The sequence below is a fragment of the Phocoena phocoena genome, chromosome 12 (genome assembly GCF_963924675.1).
Source record: "Phocoena phocoena chromosome 12, mPhoPho1.1, whole genome shotgun sequence".
Taxonomy (NCBI): domain Eukaryota; kingdom Metazoa; phylum Chordata; class Mammalia; order Artiodactyla; family Phocoenidae; genus Phocoena; species Phocoena phocoena.
Window position 1 is genome coordinate 57,285,833 of NC_089230.1, and position 21,292 is coordinate 57,307,124.

The following is a 21,292-nucleotide window of genomic DNA, read 5'->3' on the forward strand; positions in this document are numbered from 1 at the left end:
GTCCCCGTCCCAGAACACAGAGGTACAATACTTCGCCGGGATCCTGCGGTGACGCCCGAAGGCAGGAACGGTTGGCAGCTCTTCCAAATTTCAGTCTGGAGGCGCCCCAGCCGAGTTAGGCCGCAGAGTCGGGGGAGGGGGGGAGCGGGGAGGGAGGTCCGGGCGGCCTTCACCGCGCAGTGGAAGGCGGCGCCCGCACCCCTCTCTCAGAGCTTGTCCTCACCCCTGCTTCTGCGGCTCGCGGAGCTGCCTGGTGCTCGGACCACCCCCGCCCCTCCCATACCTTACGAACGCCAACTCCAGAGTCCAACAGGGATTTCCGATTCCTAAATCAGAATGGAGCCCGAGGTCCATATTTAAAAGCTGCGCTCCGCTGAAAACTGCACCCTAAGGGACCCCGGCGCTCAGCCAGGTCTGGAAGCCCCGTCATCTGTTTACGGATTAGAGGCATCCGCCTCCCGAGAATGCACTCACCGCCTAGAGAGTGCAGGGCTAGGGGGTCCTTTTCAGGCGCTCGCGGCACAATCCCGGGGTACACTGATCCCAGGAACTAGACTCAAAGTTGGGCCTCAGGGAAGGGGGAAACTCTCCAGAAACCTAATCCAAAGGCTCTCAAAGCAAGACAGTGAAGCACCAAGCCCTCTGGATCCACCCAGTTCTGACGCCCCTCACCCGTTTCGAGGCCGCGGACGCCTCTCCGCCCCCTTCCGGCCACCTCGCCTCCTCACCCCCGCCCCCCGCACGTCCCGGCCACCCACTCGCGCGCCCAGGCTTGGCGTGCGCTCCAGCAGCGCACCGAGAGCATGATTTGGCCTGAAAATCGGAAACCGATTTCGGAATCAAAGTGTCTTTCAACCCCAAGTCGCAAACCAACGTTCATCTTCAGCTTTTTGCACACCCCGATTTGTGCTCCTGGGCCCTGCTTTGCTGAATTATACACACACACCATCCACAGCTCTATTTCTAGAAAGGAAAAGTGTAAAATGTGCCGGCGGTCTGAGCCGCAGTCACCCACCCGCTCCTGTCCTCAGAATGCGCAGGTCAGAGTTTTTCAGCTACTGTTAATGTTTGAATCATTCAGTTCTTTCAAAGTGTGCACAGTTTAAGAAGCACTGTTGTTTTTCAGCGACCAATTCAAGGTTATATTAGACTACAATTTCAAAATCTGGGTGAAAAATATTATCCAGAATATTTAGAGAAACTATATAAAATCTTTACTTGCCTTTGCCACTCTCATTTTTCAAGTTGGAATATTTTCCTTTCCTTCCTTCCTTCTTCCCTCCCTTCTCTCTCTCTCTCTCTTTCTTCCTTTCTGTCTCCCTCCCTTTCTTTTTTTCAGTGTGTAACAACTGAAGCTAATTTTTTGGACATGTTAATGGTCAATTCAGATAGGCACCTGAGAAGTAATACCTCAGAAGAGAGCTGTTTTGTTTTGTCATAAAATAATGTATACTTTCCCAAACCTCCTAATCAAACAAGTAATATTTACAGTAATTTAAAAAATATTAAATACGCCCCTAGACTTTGTTTTCTAGCAGACTCGCCCGGGTTAAAGTTATAAGGGACCCTTGTTTCTGCCTCAACATCACAACGTCTAAATGTGGTAATAAAATGGGGCTAGAACAGGATTCACTTACATGGAAGAAGAAAAATGTTAGTATTTCCCTAGACATTAGTATTTCCTTGGTAAATTCTCCTTTCCACTGGTAGAGAGTGAACATCTGGATATAACACACAGAGATATTGAAGTGACCAACTTCAGATTTTGCATCTTGAATATAAATACATCCGTCATCCTGACATTGGCCGTTGAATAAAATCTGTGCCTGTGTGCTTTGTACAATTGTGTATATGTAATATGCAAGAGTGTAAAAGTGCATGTGCGTCCCTAGCAGTCTGTTTTTGTTTTTGTTTTTTTAAGTGTTACGGGTCGGGGGCGACGTGGGAGACAGATCACTCTAGTTTTAAAGCAGCAGGGCTCAGGGAGGAGTTACCAGAGGTAGGATAGAGGTCTGTGCCCGAAGCAGGGGTCGGGGCCTCTGTGCTGAAACCGGCTCGCTGGTTTGCGCCGGAATTCCTCTGGGCGTTCACTCGTTCTTTTACAACCCAACTCAGCTTCTCTAGACTGCGACGTTGGGAGCGGACGGGCGGCCCTCAGAGGACCCTCCTTTTCGTTCTGGGCGCTCAGAGCGCGCAGGACTCCGCACGCACAGGCGTGTAGGTTCTCGGCTCTGCCACTGTGGGCACGCCTTGCCCTCCCCCGCCCCCCGCGAGCTTGAGCCCTGGACCTCTGCACGTCTTGGCGCCCAGGCCCGCGGAGGGCGGCATCCATGCGGGCAGCGCCCAGGGTCGTCTCGGAGGAGGAAGAGACTCCCAAGTGCGCGATGTCGCGGCCTCTCTGGGCTGTTTGCTCTCCTGGGGAAGGGGGTGTGTGGCGGGGGAAGGAAGAGGATGTTTGTTTATAGATCGGCTCCGGTTTCTTCCCGCGTTAGGACCGCGTAGACAGTGCCCGATCGCCAGAGGGCTGCAATTTGAGGCACCCGCGCCAGGAGGAGACGGCCTAGCTTCTCCTAGGGTTCCTGTTTGGTGTTGGTGGGTCGCGTGTGCCCGTCTTTTTCCTTTCTGGGGCTTTTCCCCTTACATTGGCAAAGAGGTGGGTAGGATTAGCCTCTTAAGCCTCAAGAAACTCGTTTAAAATTTCTCCAGCTAGAGGCGAAAGGCGATTCTCGGAGCACGTGGGAGGCTCCCGAGGTCCCGGCTCCAGCCCCTACAGGCGTGGTGCGCGCGGGGCCGCGGGCGGGGTCGTCGGGAGGGTGCGAGGCCGGGGCCGGCACCGGGCGGGGGAGTGCCGGAGCCGCGTTCCCGCTCCAGCCGAGGTTCAAAGATTAGAAAAACAGGTGTTACGTCGCCATGCTAATTCACTCTCTCGGTAAACGCGGCTCAGACAGTTGTGTGCGGAGGACTTAGTGAGGGGCCCGTCACCACTTGGCCGCGCATTCACTTTGTTTATTAAAGGACACATTCCCAGTTCATCGACTACTGAGCTTCACTGGGACACTGGAGCAGCCCTCCTGGCCCCCACCCCCAGGACGTCGCCTTTGGTGTGAAGACTTCCATATTCATCTTGCTGCTGAAGGCAAAACACTACATTTCTTCGGCGCAAAACGCACCCTGTAATGGGAGGCGTGCATTGCCTGATCCCCCAGAGTCCCTGCGACGGCCAAGGGTTTCAGACCGCAGCAAAGCGCCAACACACCTGCATGTTGTTTGAAGTAGAGATAGGGTTTACAGTAACCGCCGACTTAAGTGACATCCTTTCTAGAACAGTCGGAATAGAAAACTGCTTCTTACCCCTGAAGGGTCATTGCTTCGCCTGGCTGCTCCATATTACCCCTAAGTTCTGTCCAGGTTGGGGGCGGGGAGAGTGGGGAGAAAGAAGGATCTCAGGAAGGTTCTTTCAACCTTTCCAAACAACCGTCCCCCACTCTTTTTTTGTAGGCGTCAACTTGATCTTATCTGGTCTTTCTGCAATCTTGTGTATAAGGAAGCCACAGCACATCTCTCTCTCTATTCCTACTCATCTCTTGTTAAGAGTGCGTTACTTGGTGGTTGAACCGCCCAGAGCCGGGTCTCTAAGTGGCTACAGCCTCTGGGGAAATGACTTCTCCTTCTAGATTAGAGCCCATTTGCTGGATTCCAGTTTTGGAACACCTACCACATCTCTATATTTAGTTCTTTTTCAAAAAAGTTTTGTTTTGTTTTTCTGTCCAGAACGTTCACCACCTCCTCCTGCCAGGTGTTTCCCAGATGTGTAAATACCCCGAGGACGCTCCCATTGTCGTTCTTTGAGCTTACGGCCATCGGGCGGCAAGGAGGGGGCAGATGTGTGTATTTTTGAACAACCACTCAAAGTTGTTCCGAATATCAGCAAGATGGCACACACCCCTCTTCAGGGTATATGTTTTCTTGGAGGCAATCAGCGCCACCAACGAGAAGACGAGTGCAACATGACTGGTGTTCTCACTCTTTTAACGCTGATGAAACAATTGCCTCCGAGTCGACCTCCAAGAGCAGAATCGTAGTCACCAGCAGCACCAAAACCAAGCAGGGAACCGCATCTGTAGGGAGTGATTCGTAAGCAGCAATAATTGTCTTCCGGGACGAGTGAACTTCTTCCCGTCGCTGTTTTCTATCCTCAGATGACAGGGAAGGCGATTCAAATGAGAGGTTCTCTTAAATATAACTTGTCAGCAATAGTACTTACAAGCGTTTGTTTAAACGGCTCCTGTAAGGGATCGTAAATGCTGTAGATTCATTCGTGCAGACTGTATCCCTTCTGTAAGGAATATTCATGTTGGACTTTTGTTTCCTGAAACAAAACCCAACAAAAACTCTTCACTCACGTTTAAGGTAACGGATTATTGTGAGATACTTTATATCAACGACTCTAACTCTATTTTGGCCTGAAATGTAACCTCTTTTCCCCTAGTGTCCCCTATCTGCTCCCCATAGGAAAACTCCATGACTGAGCTTTCTCCCGTGAACAAATCACCGCCTAGATTAGACCCATTTCCGAAAAGACGCTCCTCTTTGGGATTAATTTAAATACGGGTGTATTTATCCTCTCTGGCGATGCATTCGGTGTCGCCGTGGTTTCAGAGAAATGCGAAAAAGAAAATATAACCCAAAGAAAACATAACCCACCGGCCCCATGCACGCTGTGGGCCCCGCGACTTGCCCGCGGGAAGGGAGCGGCCGCCTGGTCGGCCTTTGGGCGAACATCGCCCGCAGCCTGGGCTATTCCTGCCTCGCCTGCCGGGCGACCCAGCCCCCGGGCCCGACCTTTGCGGCCAGGGGCCGCTGCCCACAGCTTTGGGGCGCCCCTAGCACTGCGGGGCCGGCGCTCGGGGCTGAGTGCACAGACACTCAACCCCCGGGATCGCGGGGAGCGCGGATCCTGCACGTCGCCCTCAAGGCCCGGGAGGCCGAAAGCAGGAGCTGCTATAGCCGGGCAGCGCAGACACCGGTGCCCCCGGCTCGTGAGGAGCGCTGCGCGCGCGGGTAGCAAGGCAGCGAGCCGGGAGCCGGGGTGCGCCGGGGGGAGGCGCCGTGCGTGCACGCGTCATTCAGCTCCGTCGGCCAATGAGCGCCGCGCCCCGGGACGCGCCGGGCCAATCAGAAGCGAGGAGGTTTGTGAGTGGCATTAGGGGAGGGCGGGAGAGAGGGAAGCCGGGAGTGAAGTTGAAGCTAAACCTCGTAAACCATTAAGAAGTTAGGGGGGCGTTTTCGGCTTCCAGTCAGGAATAATACTGGCTTCGTAGCAACTACCGAGGAGGAGGATTCTAAAACCACCTCACCCGTCCCAAAGCCCGCATCCCCCTCCTTCTGCCACACACCCCTCCCCCAATTCATGACCAAGAAAAGAAGAGAGAGCCAGGGCACGCTCTGCTCCTCTCTGCGGGTGGGAAGCAGAGAGGCCTGAGGAGAGGCTTAGTTGGACGGTAGGCATGAGTACAATTAAGAGGTGGGCGCCTGCGCACGCTTTGCTGCCAGCGGGGACTGAAGGTAGGTGAAGCGGAACACGCCCTGCGCCCGCCCATCAGCGCCCGCAGCTCTACGGCGGAGGGGGAGAGGCCAGGCGCCTCCCGCCCCCCGGTGCCTGCGAGGGGCTGTCGCGAATGTGCCACCTGTTAACCTGGCGCAGCCGTGCCCGGCGTGTTGCCGCCCCTGCTGGGCAGGGAGAGCGCTGGGTCGCCTCCTCGACAGTCCTGAGGGACTTGATGTGTAAGTGCTACATTTTGAGGAATCCCCGAGACTTGAGACCCAAGTTAGAGAGCCAAGTTCCGGACCTGCCAAAGTGGGGGGACGGAAAGGTGCCCGAGCGCTGTGGAGGAATTGTGATTTGCGGAAACCTGCCTTCCTGGGACTTGCGCCTGGCCTGGGCAGGGGCACGGGGACCGGCGGCTGAGGGGCTCCTAAGGGTCTTGCAAAATCTGCGTGTTGTTGTTTGGGCAATTTCCCAGGGGGCTGGAGAATGTGTCTGACGGGGGTGAGAGAATGGGAGTGTTATTTGCAGGGGACTCAGTCTCGCTGCTGATTTCTCCAAATCTTAACCAACCAACCAACCAACCAAAACAACCAAAACACTGAGCCCGGCGAGGAAAGCTGAGGCGCGCTGAGGCCCTTCCCGGCCATTTTTCAGAATTGGGGCGAGCGCGCGAGTGATTGTGGAGCCGCAGATCTCTTACGCTCTGATGCTGTTGTCTTCACAGTGGCCTGAAAGAATTGTCCGGCATTCCTGTTCTTCCCAAAGCGGCTTGGAGCCACCCTAAGGGTCGCGGGACTGAAAGCAAACGTCGGGGATTATTATGTCGATTTCCCGAGAACCGGGGTTCGCAGCGCGGAACCGAAGAAAAGGCTAGCTCCTCGGAGGTCCCGCCGGCATTTGATACCCAGCGACGCCTAGGATTGCCCAGATTGCCTGCGGTGGATCAACAACTTTCCTCTACTCGCATCCCATATTTTTAAAGAAAAAATTTTCTGTTCGCCGCGTTGGTCTTTTACTGCCACCAAAACACTGAAGCAAAGACTTCAGTCTCGTCATTCAAAGTGTGCTTTGTATTTTTGCCAAATATGATCTCTAGTTGAAAGTTTATTTTTGGTTTTGGATGAATCTGTGGAACTTATGTTGTAAGAAGAAAGGGGGAACGAGACACGATGAAAGAGAAGTCCAAAAATGCTGCCCGGACTAGGAGGGAGAAGGAAAACAGTGAATTTTATGAACTGGCTAAATTACTGCCTTTACCCTCGGCTATCACCTCGCAGCTGGACAAAGCATCCATAATCAGGCTCACCACCAGCTATCTCAAAATGAGAGTAGTGTTCCCAGAAGGTAAGTGACTTTGCCCAGATGGAATTTCAAAGGCAGAAGGGGCACGGGATCTGCCAGTGGATGAGCCTACGCCACTGGGCAGAGAAGTACATTCATACTTACACGCACACACTCTGCGAAGGGAAGTTTAGCATGGCTGCTTAACTAAGGACCTCTCTGCACTTAGAATTTCTGTTGCCTTTCCGTGGCTCTTTCTACTTCCCCATTAATACTTTCTCTTCAGTCCATCAGATATGTTTGATTGGGAAGCAGCTCAACAGTGCTTTTGTCAACACTTAGATACTGAGCTCAGTTGAAAGTACTACTAATCCAAACATGACTTTCTTTTTTTATTCCTCTCGTTAGAATTGTATCTAGCAGAGAGCAGGAACATCTCTAACTTCTTGTATTTTTGTTATGTCTAGATACACCCATGTACATGGAGCTAGCTAAGGCAGATAGTAATTTCTCTATATGTCAGTAATCCTGCAGATGAAGAGCAGGCATATTCATGAACAAATATGTCCTGAATTTACCCAGTCTCTTGACTGCTTCTAGCAAATTTATTCTGAGTTGTTGAGATGTTCACAGATTCCGAAACTAACTCTGGGACTTGGTGATTTGCAACTCTGGGCTTGATATTTTCTCTAAGATATAAGATTGAATTAAGATCACTAGCCCGCTTAGAAAATATCTCCTAGCTGGTAGGTTGGCAAATGGATCCATGGGAAAATTGTCTCATACGGCCTAGAAGTTAGAATAGCTGAGCTTTTGACATGGTTTAAAATGTGTATTTAGATTATCAAGATTCATTGTGTGAGGACAGAGTAGCCTTGAAAGAACACTGTCCTGTATAAAACCATTTATACTCCCTAGGGGAAGGACTCTTCTATTTCCCCATCCTTTCCTTTACCCACATTCAAATAACACATAAACAGATTTTTAAAAATATTTTAGATATGTCTTTGCTGGGAGAGGAGGATTTGGAAATGTAGAGAATACTAAACAAACAAAAATTCAAGAGAAGGAACCCTGTGTACTTACAAACCAGAACTTCTTATGTGACAAAGAGAGGTTTATGTTATTGTTGATTTTGGATGTTTGGAGTTTGTTGTTTTCTTTTAAGGAAATTGGGGGGGATAATCATTATTGGGCTTTGAGTTTCACTTTGCTTCATCTTGACTAAAAGTTATTATCTGAATCAAAATCTTGCAAAACATGCCCTCAAATTAGTCAGGGGCACTAAAGGAAAACTTTCAAACTATAGTTCGGTTTTACCCCAAAACTATAAATAGTATGGTCATTTTTTCTTAAAGCAGTTCCTTGAACAATCTCATCTGAGCCTCGAAACCACAGGAAGAGAGGAATCAAAACCTAACATACCTGAAAAGTTTTTTAAAAAGAGAAAGAAAAAAAGGAAGGGGAACATATATTAAAAACCATATTTCCCATTCAAACTGTGCTGAGAATTGCTGGTGGGAAAATTACTATTATGCTACATTGCCTTCTGTTTAAAAAAGAGATCTCGTTGTCTTTATACTGTCAGCGCCTACTTTATAAAAATAAAGCTATTGCGAACTCCGCTGGCCGCTCTGTTCCTAACAGGATTATTAGCAGTGATTTGTCAGCCCCTGCGGTCTCAGTGGGCTCCCTTTCTGCGTGATTTCTAGCGGGTCTCGTCAATTATCGGTGCCGATGTCGCTCGCTGTTTGATCAGAAGAAGCATATGGTGCTGCTTGTGAGGCTGAGAGTAATCGCGGAGGAAGAGAATAGAGGGTCGGCTTCCCCGGCGGGCACAGAGAGGGACGGAGCGCCCGGGGAGTCGCCAGGCCAGGGCCTCGTTTGTGTCGTGCAGACCCCGGGCAGGCGCGGCCGGAGGGAATCGGGCTGATTCTCGTTGTTTTGTTTTTGTTTTAAAGAGAGCAAGGTTTCTTGTTTAATTAAGTGCTAACCCAACAAATTATAAATTGCATGATAAATAAATAGGAAAAGTAAACTCTCTTAGCCAACTTCTCGTTATTTTTAAAAAGAGTGCCGGTGAAGACTCCGGCTGGAGTCCCCTTGGTGCCCAGGCCAGTCCCCTGTGGCTACTTTAAAGGCGACTGTGCTTTCTGCAGCCCCACTCACCTTCCTTCGGAGCTCTGGGCCCCGGGCCCCTCCTTCCTCTCCCTTCTTCTGTGGATGCGTGTGGGTTTATGGGGAGGAGGGGATGGACGATGTGTGAACTCTGGGCACATCATTTATTTCCCCAGCTACTGTTGAGCTCATAACTCACCCGTAGCCTCCACCGGGTGAGTTAGACAGGGTCATCCGGACAGCTGGTTCCTAGGGATGAGGTTTTAATTTTGAGGATAGATTAGCTTCAAAAGTCCAAAACCCTAGACACAGCCCTTTAAAATATTAAAGGACAACAGCAACAAACAGTAAAACCAACAGTTTTTAAAAGGAGTGAAATAATCACAAGCCCGCAGAGCCAAGCACAACCTGGAGAGGGTGCGAAGTTTGGGTTCAGCTGTTGACTGACGGCAGAAGGGGGGACAAGAGTGGGTCCATGGCAGTGGGGGAAACTGAGCACTTTATATGGGGGTAAACTTTTTTAGTGCTGAGAAATGGGAAAGAATTTGTTTGAAATGAAGTTCATTTTCATATCTGTCTTAACACCATCTTAGCACATAGTAGGGCTTCAGCAAAATTTTAAGGGTGGGATGAAAGTAGCTATTTCATCATGGTAAGCCTGCTATCATATGTAACAAGGAGTATGCAAGGTATATAATCTAAAATACTTCTAAATCTGGTGACATCTTAGTTACAGGCATAAAAATGACTGTAAAACGCCACTGTTTTTGCTCATATTACATTTTATTTTTAATACCCTGTAATTCTAAAAGACTTAAAACAGAAATCTTTCGATACTTATATGTGAAAAAAATTAAAAATCCTTAATTCTCTCCCCCCTCATTTGCTGAATACAGTTTTTCCCCCCTAGAATAGCAGATTCCTTGTCTGGGAGCAAACTTCAGCTTTTATCTGAGTGGATAAAATTGAGCTGTTGAGGGAAAAATGAGAGAGAGAGAGAGGGAACAGATGAATGGGCTGTGGGTGCTTGGAATAATTAGGAATAAAGCATTAGATTGGAGATTTCATAGTAAAAACAAAAACAAAAACTCTGGTACAATTACTGTCATTAGAAATCATTAGAATTGCATATCTCCCAAGTGGTAACATATTCTATTCTAAAATAGCCTTGCAAGGAAAAAATTGGCACATCTAGATATGTATGTCTTTGGTGTTATCAAAACCAAAAAGGCAGGATAAAAAAAAGTGATGATATGAATTTATTTGTGTGCAAAAAAGGGTAAATTCAACTAAAAAATATATATATTTGTTATTTAGATATAAGATAGTTTTGACTGGGGGCGTAGTGACTTGCAGAATAACCTTTGAAAGGATCAGATGTTTTCAAATCTGTGGCCATTCAGAATCTTGGTAACATCACTTCTATTTCATTGTCAAGGTGTCTTGGGAAAATAAAAATAATGACAGAATTGAAATTAGTAGCTGTGTATGAAAGAGAGTTTCTACAAAGGCTGGAAGGACGAGGATGGTTAAACAAACCTCCACAGACACTTTCTGTAATAGTCACCTCAAGATTGAAATCCTTAGTCGCCTTATATTTTTTTGAGGCCAAGAACTGAAAGAGAAAAAGAGGTCCCATTTCCCACGTGGATGGGTGATTTAAAGCTGTTTTTCTTGCTGCTTGGGGAAATGATTGAGCATTAGGTTTCCATGTTTATTTTCTTACAGAAGTTTTTCTCATTTAAACGCCTTCAAGCACAGTTTACGCTCCACGCTGGTTTTCTCTCTTTAATTCCAGTTTTGATGTTGACTTAAAATGTAGAGTGCAGAACTAAACTCCATGCAGAGCATTTGCAAGGCAGATTTATGTGCTAGAAATTATAGATCAGATTAATGAAAAAAGTACTTTTTTTGAAAAGGGAATGATCACTAATAAAACCAATAACAACAACAACGGCAACGAAACTACAAAACAGGGTATGATAAGATATGGCAGGGTACAATCACCTGTCTGAAGCTAAAATCAGGTTAAATTTCCAGAGGACAAATCCGATTTCTAGGGGAGTTATTTTTCAATTCTGGGGAGATCTTGGCAGCTTCCAGCTTTTGCAGCTACAAACGTGGACACAGAATTCGAGCCTATGGATTCTCACCTCATTTCTCTATCTGTCGGCTCAGGTATTTCTCAAGAGAATGAGGTTTAGACCCAACTAAAACCTTATGATTTTAGCTGCTCACCCAGTGCCAGTCTCTGATCCACGGAATTTTAAATTTTTCGTGGGGACGGGGAATCCTCAATTATTTCGCAGTGGGCCTGCGAATCAGAAAACACTAAAACAGTGTGTGAGAATTGAGGAATAAAGCTTCTTCCTAGGGTAGAGCCCTCGGGCAGGCGGCTCCTGCGTGGAGTCACTCGACCTCGGTGGCTCGGACCAGCCCGGGAACAGCGACCTCGTCAAAGCCCCCGCCGCGCCTCCCGCAGGGCCCGCAGCACGCAGAGGGGAGAAGCATGTAGGCCGCGGCCGGCCGGCCAGGTCGGCGCCGTGAGGCCCATTCTCCCCCCGCGGTGGTGGCCCGCGACCCGCCCGCCTTCCCCAGGTGGCCGCAGCCGAGGGTGAGCCTGCTCGCGGCCTCCTCACGGCGTCTCGTCACTCCCCGTGCGAGCCCAGGTCTTTTCCCTCCCGGGACGCGAGGGCTTCTGCGCCCGTGCGCCCGTCGTGCCTCGTCCTGCGCGGGCCACTGACCCGAGGCCCGGTCCTCGTCTAAAACTTAAGCCAAGATCCCGCCCGAGGGGCCGCTGTGCGTCTGTCGAGTCCCGACCGCCAAGTGGAACAAAAGCGGGATAGGCCCGCGCCGCTGGGCAGACCCGTCTGCCTCGCCCGCGCCGGTCTTCGGACGCCCCGTCAGGCTACCCTCGAAGGCCCGGAGTCTTGAGTGGACACCGCCTGCCGCTCTCAGACGCCTCGCAGCACTACCGTCAACCCCTCGTGCGTGTTCGTCTCGCGGGTTAGTTGGCACCTGGCCGAACCTTGCCTGTCCCTCGTTCCTGCAGTACGTGTTCCTTCGGGGCTAGGCCCCGCCCGGGAAGCGCTAGCTTCGGGGCCGGGGCACCACGAGGGCGCAGAGGGAGAGTCAGCGCTGCGACCGTCGGTCTCCACCCCAAATTCACACTAACTTCAGCGGATCCCCCGCCCGCCCCCCCGGCGTGGCTGGGGGTCTCAGAGGCAGGCAGGGGAGGGCAGGGTACACACGAACGGTGCGGGCCAGGCCGCCGCACGGGATAAAGCCCGGCCCCGCGCGCCACCGACGCCCTCGGAAGGTCGGCCACACCCGCCAGGTGGCCCAGAAGGCCGCGCCGGGCGTCCGAGGTAGGCGTGGGTGCGCCTCGGTGAGGGAAGCGGCCTCCTGCCCAGTGACCGCTCCAGGCGCTCGGCCTCGGCTAAGCGCACCCGACCTTCTCCAAGGAGCCCAGCCGCCCAGGCTCCCGGCTCCCTAACACGAAGGCTGCTTGCTTGTGGCTTGGGAGGTTTGGACAGTGCGCTCTCAGTGAGCACGCGCAGGTCCTGTGGAAAAACCAGGTGGCTGAGACAAGTCCCCCCACCCCACCCCCGGACCAGAAGTTAGGAGCGCAGTCTCGGAGGGCTTTGCCCGTCTCAGTCACCAGGTTGTCACCAGGTCATGGGACAGCTCCCCCATCAACCCCATACTGGCTAAAGGGCACATCGCGATCCATCCAAGAGAAAGTTCCCAGGAACGACAACAAGGAGGACACCTTTCTATTCACGTATAGTGTTTATTTATTAAAGAAGAAAAAAAAAAAAAGAACAGTAGAACAAGCTCTCCTCCTCCTCTTCTTCCTGTCTGAGTGAAGGAGGCAATGATGCCAGGTCTGTAATCTACATTTTGTCAAGGGTATGAAATTCATTCCGAAGGAAAAGCTCGATCAATTTATTTTTGCTGCTTGCAATAACACAGCTGGATGATGCTTTGAGCTCACGCTAGACTGGGGCTCATCATTCATTCGCCAAGAACGGGCCTAAATTGTGCCTGTGGGATTAGGTCAATTTTAGTGGATCTACTTCGCCTCATTTGGTTACTAATTGGTTTCTTGTTTTATAAATCGAAATCTCATTTTCAGGAAATTACAAAAACCGTGCAGTCAGTCCATTGAGGTAATCCTTGGGTCAGGGGGTATTTAAATGGAAATGGCTCAACCGAGCACTGAGGGTAAAGCAACAGTGAAACTTCGCCCGGGGTTTCACGTGAAATGTGAGCTAGCCCTTTAGATACATGATAGATACATCCCTTCTGATACTACTTATGTAAATATGATAAACCAGACTTTAAGGGAAGAGGGGGGCGGGGAGAAGCAAAATTTATCTGCCAAGGTTAATGTGGCATATCTTGGAAATCTTCCAAAATAGATTATGTTTTCTTTTGTCTTTGGCCACTTTAGCTGGGGAAAATCCTTTCGTCTAAAACCCGATTTAGTTATCGCCTCCCTCCCAGAGCTCCTTTTCTCCTTTGCAAAACCCCCGTTCTCTCGGCCTCACCGAATTACAAGAGAATCTTTAGATCTTGTTCCCACTGTAATCCTGCCGCAAAGGGAGTTGGTTTCCTCCTCATTTTAAACAGACAATCAAAGGATTTGCGAATTTTCTGCGGTAGGTCAAGTGCAGAAACGAAATCTCAGCTTACCCCCCTCGCCAACTGAAATGGGGTGCGGGAGCGCGTCACTGCAGGCAGAAGGTGAGGGGGTCCAGGGAGAGGGGTCTCTAGCCCACTCGGGGCTTTTCGGGAGGTGAAACCCATGAGCAGGGCTTCGAAGGTGTCCTGGGCAGGCTGACTGGAGAGCTCAGCCCTGATATTAGGTCAGGAAAGCTCGGCAGGTAGACGAGGGCAGCCAGTCCCTTATAAAACATTAACCCAGGCATAACCGTGTGACGGAGCTTTCAACCGGGAACAGAAGAGAAGGCGATGCTCGGTGAAAGCCAAAGGTTCCTTAAAAGGTGGTGGTGGGGGTGTGTGTGAGGGCGGGTACAGGAAAGGGCGACGGAGGCCCCTGTCACCCTGCGCCCGGCCCGGCTGCTTATTAACCTGCCGGTAAGTCCTATTTTTCCCTCGTAGGCGCATACTAATGAGGCCGCAGCCCGAGACCACAACCAGCCAAGGCTGGCGCCGGGAGTTCGGAACCAGTACTTAACCCTGAGCCCAGCTCGGGGGATTTTCAGATGATTTGGGTCGGGAGGCGGCTCCCCGGCGTCCCCAGCCGCTGTGGGGGGACCTTCATAATTTTAGAATAAAGACCTGTGTTGGCTGCAGGCGCAGGCTTCGCACTCTTCTGGGAGCTGAGGAAGACGGGATTCCAGACACAAGGCGGCCGCGACCAGCTCCCTGCACACCCGAGCGCCCGGCCCCTCGCCCCAGCGAAGCTTTGGGCTTTCAGGCCTCGGCTGGGCCCGCGGTGTCCAAGGGTCAGCGCCATGCTGGTCCCGGGCTCTCCCAGCAAGATCCTTTCCCCTTTCCCCGTGCGGCCTCCCCGGCTAACCCCTCCCCCCACTTCTTCTGGGTGTGTAGGTGTGATCCGGGATGAAAACATGAACAGGTCGTGCCAGAAACCAAGGAGGATAGCTTGACTGAGACGGGAGGAGCGAAGGGAAGGTGACAAGGCGAAGGGGTGTGTACAGGCGGCTGTGGCGGAGGACCTCCCGCACGGTCCAGGGGGACCACAGGGCTCAGGGCAGTGGAGTCACTCTGGGGAGGAAAACTGGGGCGGGCTAAAGAATCAGGAGGGGTTGCCGAGACGCGAGGGAGGGAGAGGAGTCCGGGCGAGGGGGGGGGGCGGGGAACATCAGTGTTTGCAGAGCTGTGGGGAGATCGTTAGATTTATTTAAATGTGCAAACACCCAGAAAGACCCGATTCGAGCTTAAGGGGCGCTCACGGTTACTCGTTACCAGGGTTTTGATCGCTAGCTTCGGAAGCAGCTCCTGGCCAACACATTTCAGGAGTCCAACTCCGCGTTTTATTCCGCAAGATCCGCCTCCACTCCCATATTACAATGCGAGTGTTTGTCATTGGGTACTTCATAGTGATTTGTCCCGTAATGCAGTAAATCAGTAAATCACCCCCCCCATTTTTTGTCACGTTTAACCTTGTTTAATCGTGTAAGCACAAAAGAATTTAACTACCTAGTTACATTAATTTCAGCAGCAACATTGTTAAAAGATATTTCCCATAAGTATTGTAACCTCGGTCTTGGCAAGTTTCTTCTGCCTTATTTTTCATTTTCTTCCTGAAAACAGGTACTATAGCAGACTCCACATTAATTAAAAAAAAAAATCAGCCATGGGCATACAGGGAGTTTTATTTTTTAGGCATCACCGGAGAAATGATTTGTGGCAAAACCTGGAAAGATCTTAACGTGGTAGTATCAAGGAGAGGAAGGGGCAGTCTTTGTTAATAGATGATACCTGGGAAGCAGAGAAGAGGAATGATTCTCTACGTCCAAGAGGGAACGGAAATATTGTAAGACGGTGTTAGCACCTGAAAATAAGTGACTTTCAGAGAGCTTTTTCTTGGAGTAGGGAGGGAGCTGAGGTTAGGACGTGGAAAGGAAAGGCAGAGGCAGGACTGCGGAGGGTAGCTGGTACTGGAAGCCATCCGCAAGCAAACGGATTTTTCCGAAGGGGGTTAAAGTCAGAGGCCAGGGAAGGAAAATGGCTGGAGAGCCCCGCAGCCAATCAGAAAGCCCACCAGGACGAGCCGCAGTCTCAGGTCGTTCCCGGCGGGCAGCGGTATTCGCTGGATGGGTGGACACCCTCGGCCTCTTGATAAGGGTGATGAAACTTGGGGTGGGAAATAGTGTCCCTCGCCCGTCTAAGCACACTAGTGAACCTACGCCAAAGTTATCGTTCTGGTGGTGTCGGGGCCCCTCTGGGCACAGACTGTCCCCAGACTCGGCCACTTGTAGGGGGGCGGAGTAGGGGCGCTCAGCCAGGACCCTGCCCTGCCTGAGAAGCCCAGGCTGGTCGAGCAGAGCGAGAGGGAGTCTCACTTCTGTTAAACCTGTTAGAAGCTGAGCGGGCAGAGCCGTCATTTACCCTCTCGCGTCCCTGCGGTCTAGGTGGGGAGGGAGCCCGGGTGGTATCGGGTCGTGTGTGCAAGCTTGCCTGGGTGACAAAACCGCGAAACTAGTCTCAAACTGCCAGCCGGGTCGGAGTGCGTCTTTTAAGGGTGTCTCTGTGTCTCCACAGGGCTCGGCGAAGCGTGGGGCCACTCGAGCAGGACCAGCCCCCTGGACAACGTAGGCCGCGAACTGGGCTCCCACCTGCTCCAGGTACTGACTTGGGCCTCCCGGCGGCGCACGTGCTTCGAGGGCCCGGGTGCCGGCCCCCGAGCCAGGATTCTTGTTTCCTGGAAAATGGGATCCCGTCCAGAGGTGGCCGTTTCGCAGCCCCTACGACTCCTTGTAGAGTTAAAATGTTTAGCTCTTAACCTCGCTGGGTGTGGAAGGCGCCTTTCGAGGTGACATGACAGTCGGCGCGTTGGGTTTGGAAGGGAGCCCGGTAAGGCCTGAATCAGGACGGCTGAACGGAGGGAGGGGGCGCCATCTGACGCCATTCAGCAGAGGGAACCAGAGGCCAAGCTGCCGAGGCCGGGCTGCAAAACCGTCCCAAATGAAGAATTTATCCAGGAAATAACGGGAATCTGGTAGAAATACCCGTCAGTGCTTTAAGTCCACACGTCCCGAATCCAGCTGCGTCCGCAACTCGTTTCACCTCCTCCCTGTAGCCCCCGGGATCCGTCCTCTCTCTCCACGCGCCCTCACCCCAGGCCTGCCCGGGCCGTGTGCGGACCCTCGCGCGTACACACATACACCTCCCTGAGTAATGAGTTTATCCAATGTGGTGGCGCCCATTACCGCGCTGTTTGCAGTGTACACCGTTTTAACTTGCCCGTTGCCCGCGTAAGTCGCCTAGCAAATATTTAAAATAGTAAAACTCCCGGGGGCATTTTTAGGCTTGACACTTTTATCCCACCCTGCACCCCCTTATTCTTATTATTCAAGTCCACCACGGGATCCTCCCGTGGGAGCCTCAAACCCGAGCAGCATCAGACTGGGGACTCTGAGCCCGTCTCCCTCCTGGAGCAGACATGAGAAGCATCTCATGGCAGGAGTGCCGTGGCCTTTCCTGTCCCATCACTACCCTGTGCCTCCTTCAATCCCAGAGACCAAAAGAGATTCCAGTTTCATAGAGCAAAGAGAGGCCCTGTGTGAGCATTCCCTCCCAGGCCTGGCCTCCATGCCTCCGAATTTAACTAAAAAAGATTCTGTTTCTCCCCTTTCTCAGGGGAGAGAAAGTTGTCTTTCATCAGTTGTCTCTCAACAACTGACCCCCCACCCAAAGCTCTCCATATTCCCAGCTAACTTTCCTCATCAACGTAAACAAGAGAGCAAAACCCAAACAGTCCCTCACCCCTTCTAGTTCTTGCCCAGTCTTTTTCCTAGTGTTCATCCCAAACTCCTTGTAGGACTTCATGATCCTCCCAATTTCCATTGCTTACTCTGCCCCCCTCACTCCCACACCGCTTGCACTCTGGCATCTCTCACAGCTGGTGTGCTCTGCACAGGCTTCACAATATTTTGATATCCAGCATAAGATGCTCATCTCTTATCACACCTGACCTTGTTCATTCCACAAACATAGGAGGCCCAACTGTATGCCAGACAGAAAGCCCTGCCCTCATGGAGCTGACACTCTCGGGAGAGCAGCCTTGCAAACCCACACAGGTGCGCACATGGTATGACAGGTGGTGTAGGTGCCATGGAGAAAAAGAAGAAGGTGAAGGAGGCGAGCTGTGTTTGAGTGGTGCCATTTTAAATGGGGACGGTTGCAGAGGACCTCACTGGGAAGGTGACATTTGGGCAAAGACTGGATGGATGTGACACTGCTTACTTGACATTCTGCCTCTCCTTGGGTCTCTAAAGTAGCACAATTTCCTGGATTCTTCTCCCTCTCTGCCTGCTTTTCTAGGTTTTCCCACTACTGTCTGGTTGTAAAGGCTGGCATTCCCCCCAAGGTTCCAGCTCTGTTTCTCCTCTCACAGCTTCCTGTGTTATCTCAACCTCAACCAACACCACCACTTCAACTCCTTTTCTCTCATTTGCATGGCCCCACTGGTTTCTTGTCTAGACACCCCTCCTGAGAGCCAGACCTTTATTTCCTACTGCCAACTGGACATATCCAAATGGAAATCTGCATATACCTGAAGTTTAGCATACCTAAGACAAGAATTCATTATTTCCTTCTTCCAGACTTCCACTCATACAAAAACTCACCAGGACTCCCTAAATTTTCAATGATCTTGAAGTCAGTCTCAGCTTCTCTTTCTGCCACCACAAATTCCGCAACAGCCAGAACCACCTTTGACTGAGACTCTTCCCCCATCTCATCTTCCTTGTGACCACCCAAGTTCAGCTTTGACCATCTCTGATCTCCTCATTTCCACTCTTTCCTCCTATAGATCACTGTCCACATTCTGCCAGGAGAAAAAAAACAAAAACAAAAAAACACATCTAAGCATGCTATTTCCCTGCTTAGAAACCTCTGTTGAAATCTGATGCCTGCAGGAGCATCTCCAAATTCCACAGACTGACATCTCAAACTCTCCAAAAATCCAGCACCAGTGTAGTCCCTCAGCCTCATCTCTGGTACATCAAACTCATCAAACCTGAATACACCAGATCCACCCTCCACCCCCAGTCCCTGCTTTCCATACGCCATTCCTTCTGCCTAGGATGCCCTTCCTCCCTTCTCATATTCAAGCTTCCTTTCAAGGCTCTACTCAAACAGCTCTCCTAAAGCCACTCTGGTTCTCCCCAGACCTCTGACCATCAAGTCTCCAGGCCCTCACAGCACTGTCTATTCAGCTATACGTTCATTATATCTGTCTTTAGGCCAATTGTCTGTTTTGGACTTCCAGATCCTTGAGAGCAGGATCTGACTCATCTTTACGCTTCACTGCCTGGACTGAAGCCTCATTCACAGAGATAAAGGAACAGTGAAAATCTAAGACTTTTCTTCATGGAAAGCCTGCCAGTTTGATGCATCAATGTAAACACACACATACACACTATAGCACTACTCTATGGACTTGCTGCCGGGAAAGCCTCCCATCTCCTAAATCCCCCTCTCTTGGACTCTTTCCAGAGCCACTGGCCAGCTGCCTTCTATCTACAAACTTTTCAAGATGCCAGCCCTTCCACATCTCCCAGTGCCTACTATTTCCCAAACCCTGCTAGCACTCTTTCTATTATAGAATATCCCACTATGAAACTCTCCAAGACTGACACAGGAAACTTCTGGTTTGCTCAGTGACCATCACCCCAAGAACCTAACCCACCTCTTATCACAGGCTGTGATTTCCCCCCGCCCCACAATGTTTGTGTATGTTCCAGATATGTCTGCTTTGTCCATTTTGGTGAATCCTCAGTCTTGGAGGGCAGTAGCCTTGTCCACCGCTTCCTAGAGTCTCTCCTAGGGTGCCGCATGTCCCATGCTTACAAATTTGGAATGAACAAAAGGGAGACTCTTGTGGCTGGTTTTCTTTGCTCTGTTTCCTGCCAGGCCCTGTCTATTCCATCACTCTGCACTTCTGGCAGAACATCTCTAACTTCTGTATACCCGCCCCCCCCCCCCCCCCAGTTTCTCTCGATGGCCCAGAGGGCTCTCCATTCAATGGTTTCTGTCTCCCCAGACCTTGGATGGCTTCATCTTTGTGGTGGCCCCAGATGGGAAGATCATGTACATCTCGGAGACAGCCTCAGTCCACCTGGGTCTTTCTCAGGTAGGTGAGTGGTCCACACCTCCAGCCTTCAATGTTTACAGCCAGGGCTGGAGGCTGGAGGTAGGGTCGGGTGGGGCTTTCCCAAAGCTTTTATAGGTGTTTCTGGGACTGGAAACATCTCAGCTGGCAGGAGGTCTGGATCTCCCTCTTTCTCTACTTATCCTTTAGCATCCACCCCAAGCCCAAACAATGGCTACCTTTTTGAGCTGCTACCATAAGCCAAAGATCATGGGAGGTGGTTACATACTCATGTCATGATGTCTTCACCAGAACATTGCCAGGAAGCTACTACTATTACTACTTCAATTACTATTATTATTCTTTCCTCTCATAGATAAGGAAACTGAGGCTTAGATAGGTTGCAATAGGTAGCAGGCAGCAGAACTGGAATTAGAACTCAGGACCGACTCTAGAGCTGTGGCTCCTGTCCTCATAGCCCTGCAGACCTCTGGCTCAATCTTCCAGCCCCTCCGTGGGGCATCCCACCTCCTCGGAGACGGTGATACCCCCCTCTTTACAGGTAGAGCTGACCGGGAACAGCATTTACGAATACATCCACCCTGCGGACCACGACGAGATGACGGCGGTGCTCACTGCCCACCAGCCCTACCACTCTCACTTCGTCCAGGGTAAGGCGGACGCGCGCCGGTGACACTCCGACCCATCGCAGTCCCTGGTAGCTCTTCCTACGTTAGCCGTGGCAGGGACATGGCGCCGCACCGCCGGCCTCACGTCCTGTGCCTCCGTCCGCTCCTCTCTCCAGAGTACGAGATCGAGCGCTCCTTCTTCCTGAGGATGAAGTGCGTCTTGGCCAAGAGGAACGCGGGCCTCACCTGCGGCGGCTACAAGGTGCGTGGCTGAGAGGGGAGATCCACGCCCCGTGGCGGCCGCAGCCACCGAGCCTGGTGCAGGTGAACGGGGCAGGACCAGAGGCACGTGCGGCGGCGTGGGAGGGAGGTTCAGGCCGCCGGGACCACAGTGCCCCGCACGCGTCACAGCGCCGGGCGCACCGCCAGGGCCATTAAACTTCGCGAGCACCTGGGGACTACATTTTAAGATTGCATACGTCTCACTGGGTCCGGGTGCTGCCTGGCCGCTGGGGGTCTTAACCTGGGGCACGCAATGGGCCTTAGGGTTGTGTAAAGCGTCTGAAACGGTCGGTAACTTGGGTGGATTCGTAGAGTTTACTCACAGCGTCAGATTCTGCCCCCTCCCCTGCCAGAGGTTAAGAACCAGCGCTTTCGCTGGAATCCAAGTTTTTCTTGTTTAATAAGCACTAAACATGATCAGAATGCAGGTTCCAGGGCCCCACTTCGCGATCCGGATGCATTAGGGTTGGCGGGGCTCAGGCCTCTGCATTTTCCTCAGCTCCCAAGTGAGCTCACTGGGACAGTACAGTCGTTCCCTTGAGACACGTTGGAGCCCCAATAACTTTGGACACTTCAATGCGTGGGCGTGGCCCACAGGGGTTTGTGGACGAGGAGAGTCTCCAAATG

At 51.4% G+C, this 21,292-nt stretch overlaps 1 protein-coding gene across 1 annotated transcript in view; it reads left to right on the forward strand.

Moving 5' to 3' along the window:
- Nucleotides 1–6,536: 6,536 nt before the first annotated feature.
- The window catches only part of SIM1 (SIM bHLH transcription factor 1), a 66,977-nt gene continuing 52,221 nt past the window's right edge, over nt 6,537–21,292 (forward strand). The window contains exons 1-5 of the mRNA XM_065888727.1: nt 6,537–6,892; nt 16,202–16,284; nt 19,707–19,796; nt 20,317–20,425; nt 20,560–20,645. Of these exons, the coding sequence (XP_065744799.1) occupies nt 6,718–6,892; nt 16,202–16,284; nt 19,707–19,796; nt 20,317–20,425; nt 20,560–20,645 (543 nt within the window). The 5' untranslated portion in view covers nt 6,537–6,717. The remainder of the gene's footprint in view (nt 6,893–16,201; nt 16,285–19,706; nt 19,797–20,316; nt 20,426–20,559; nt 20,646–21,292) is intronic.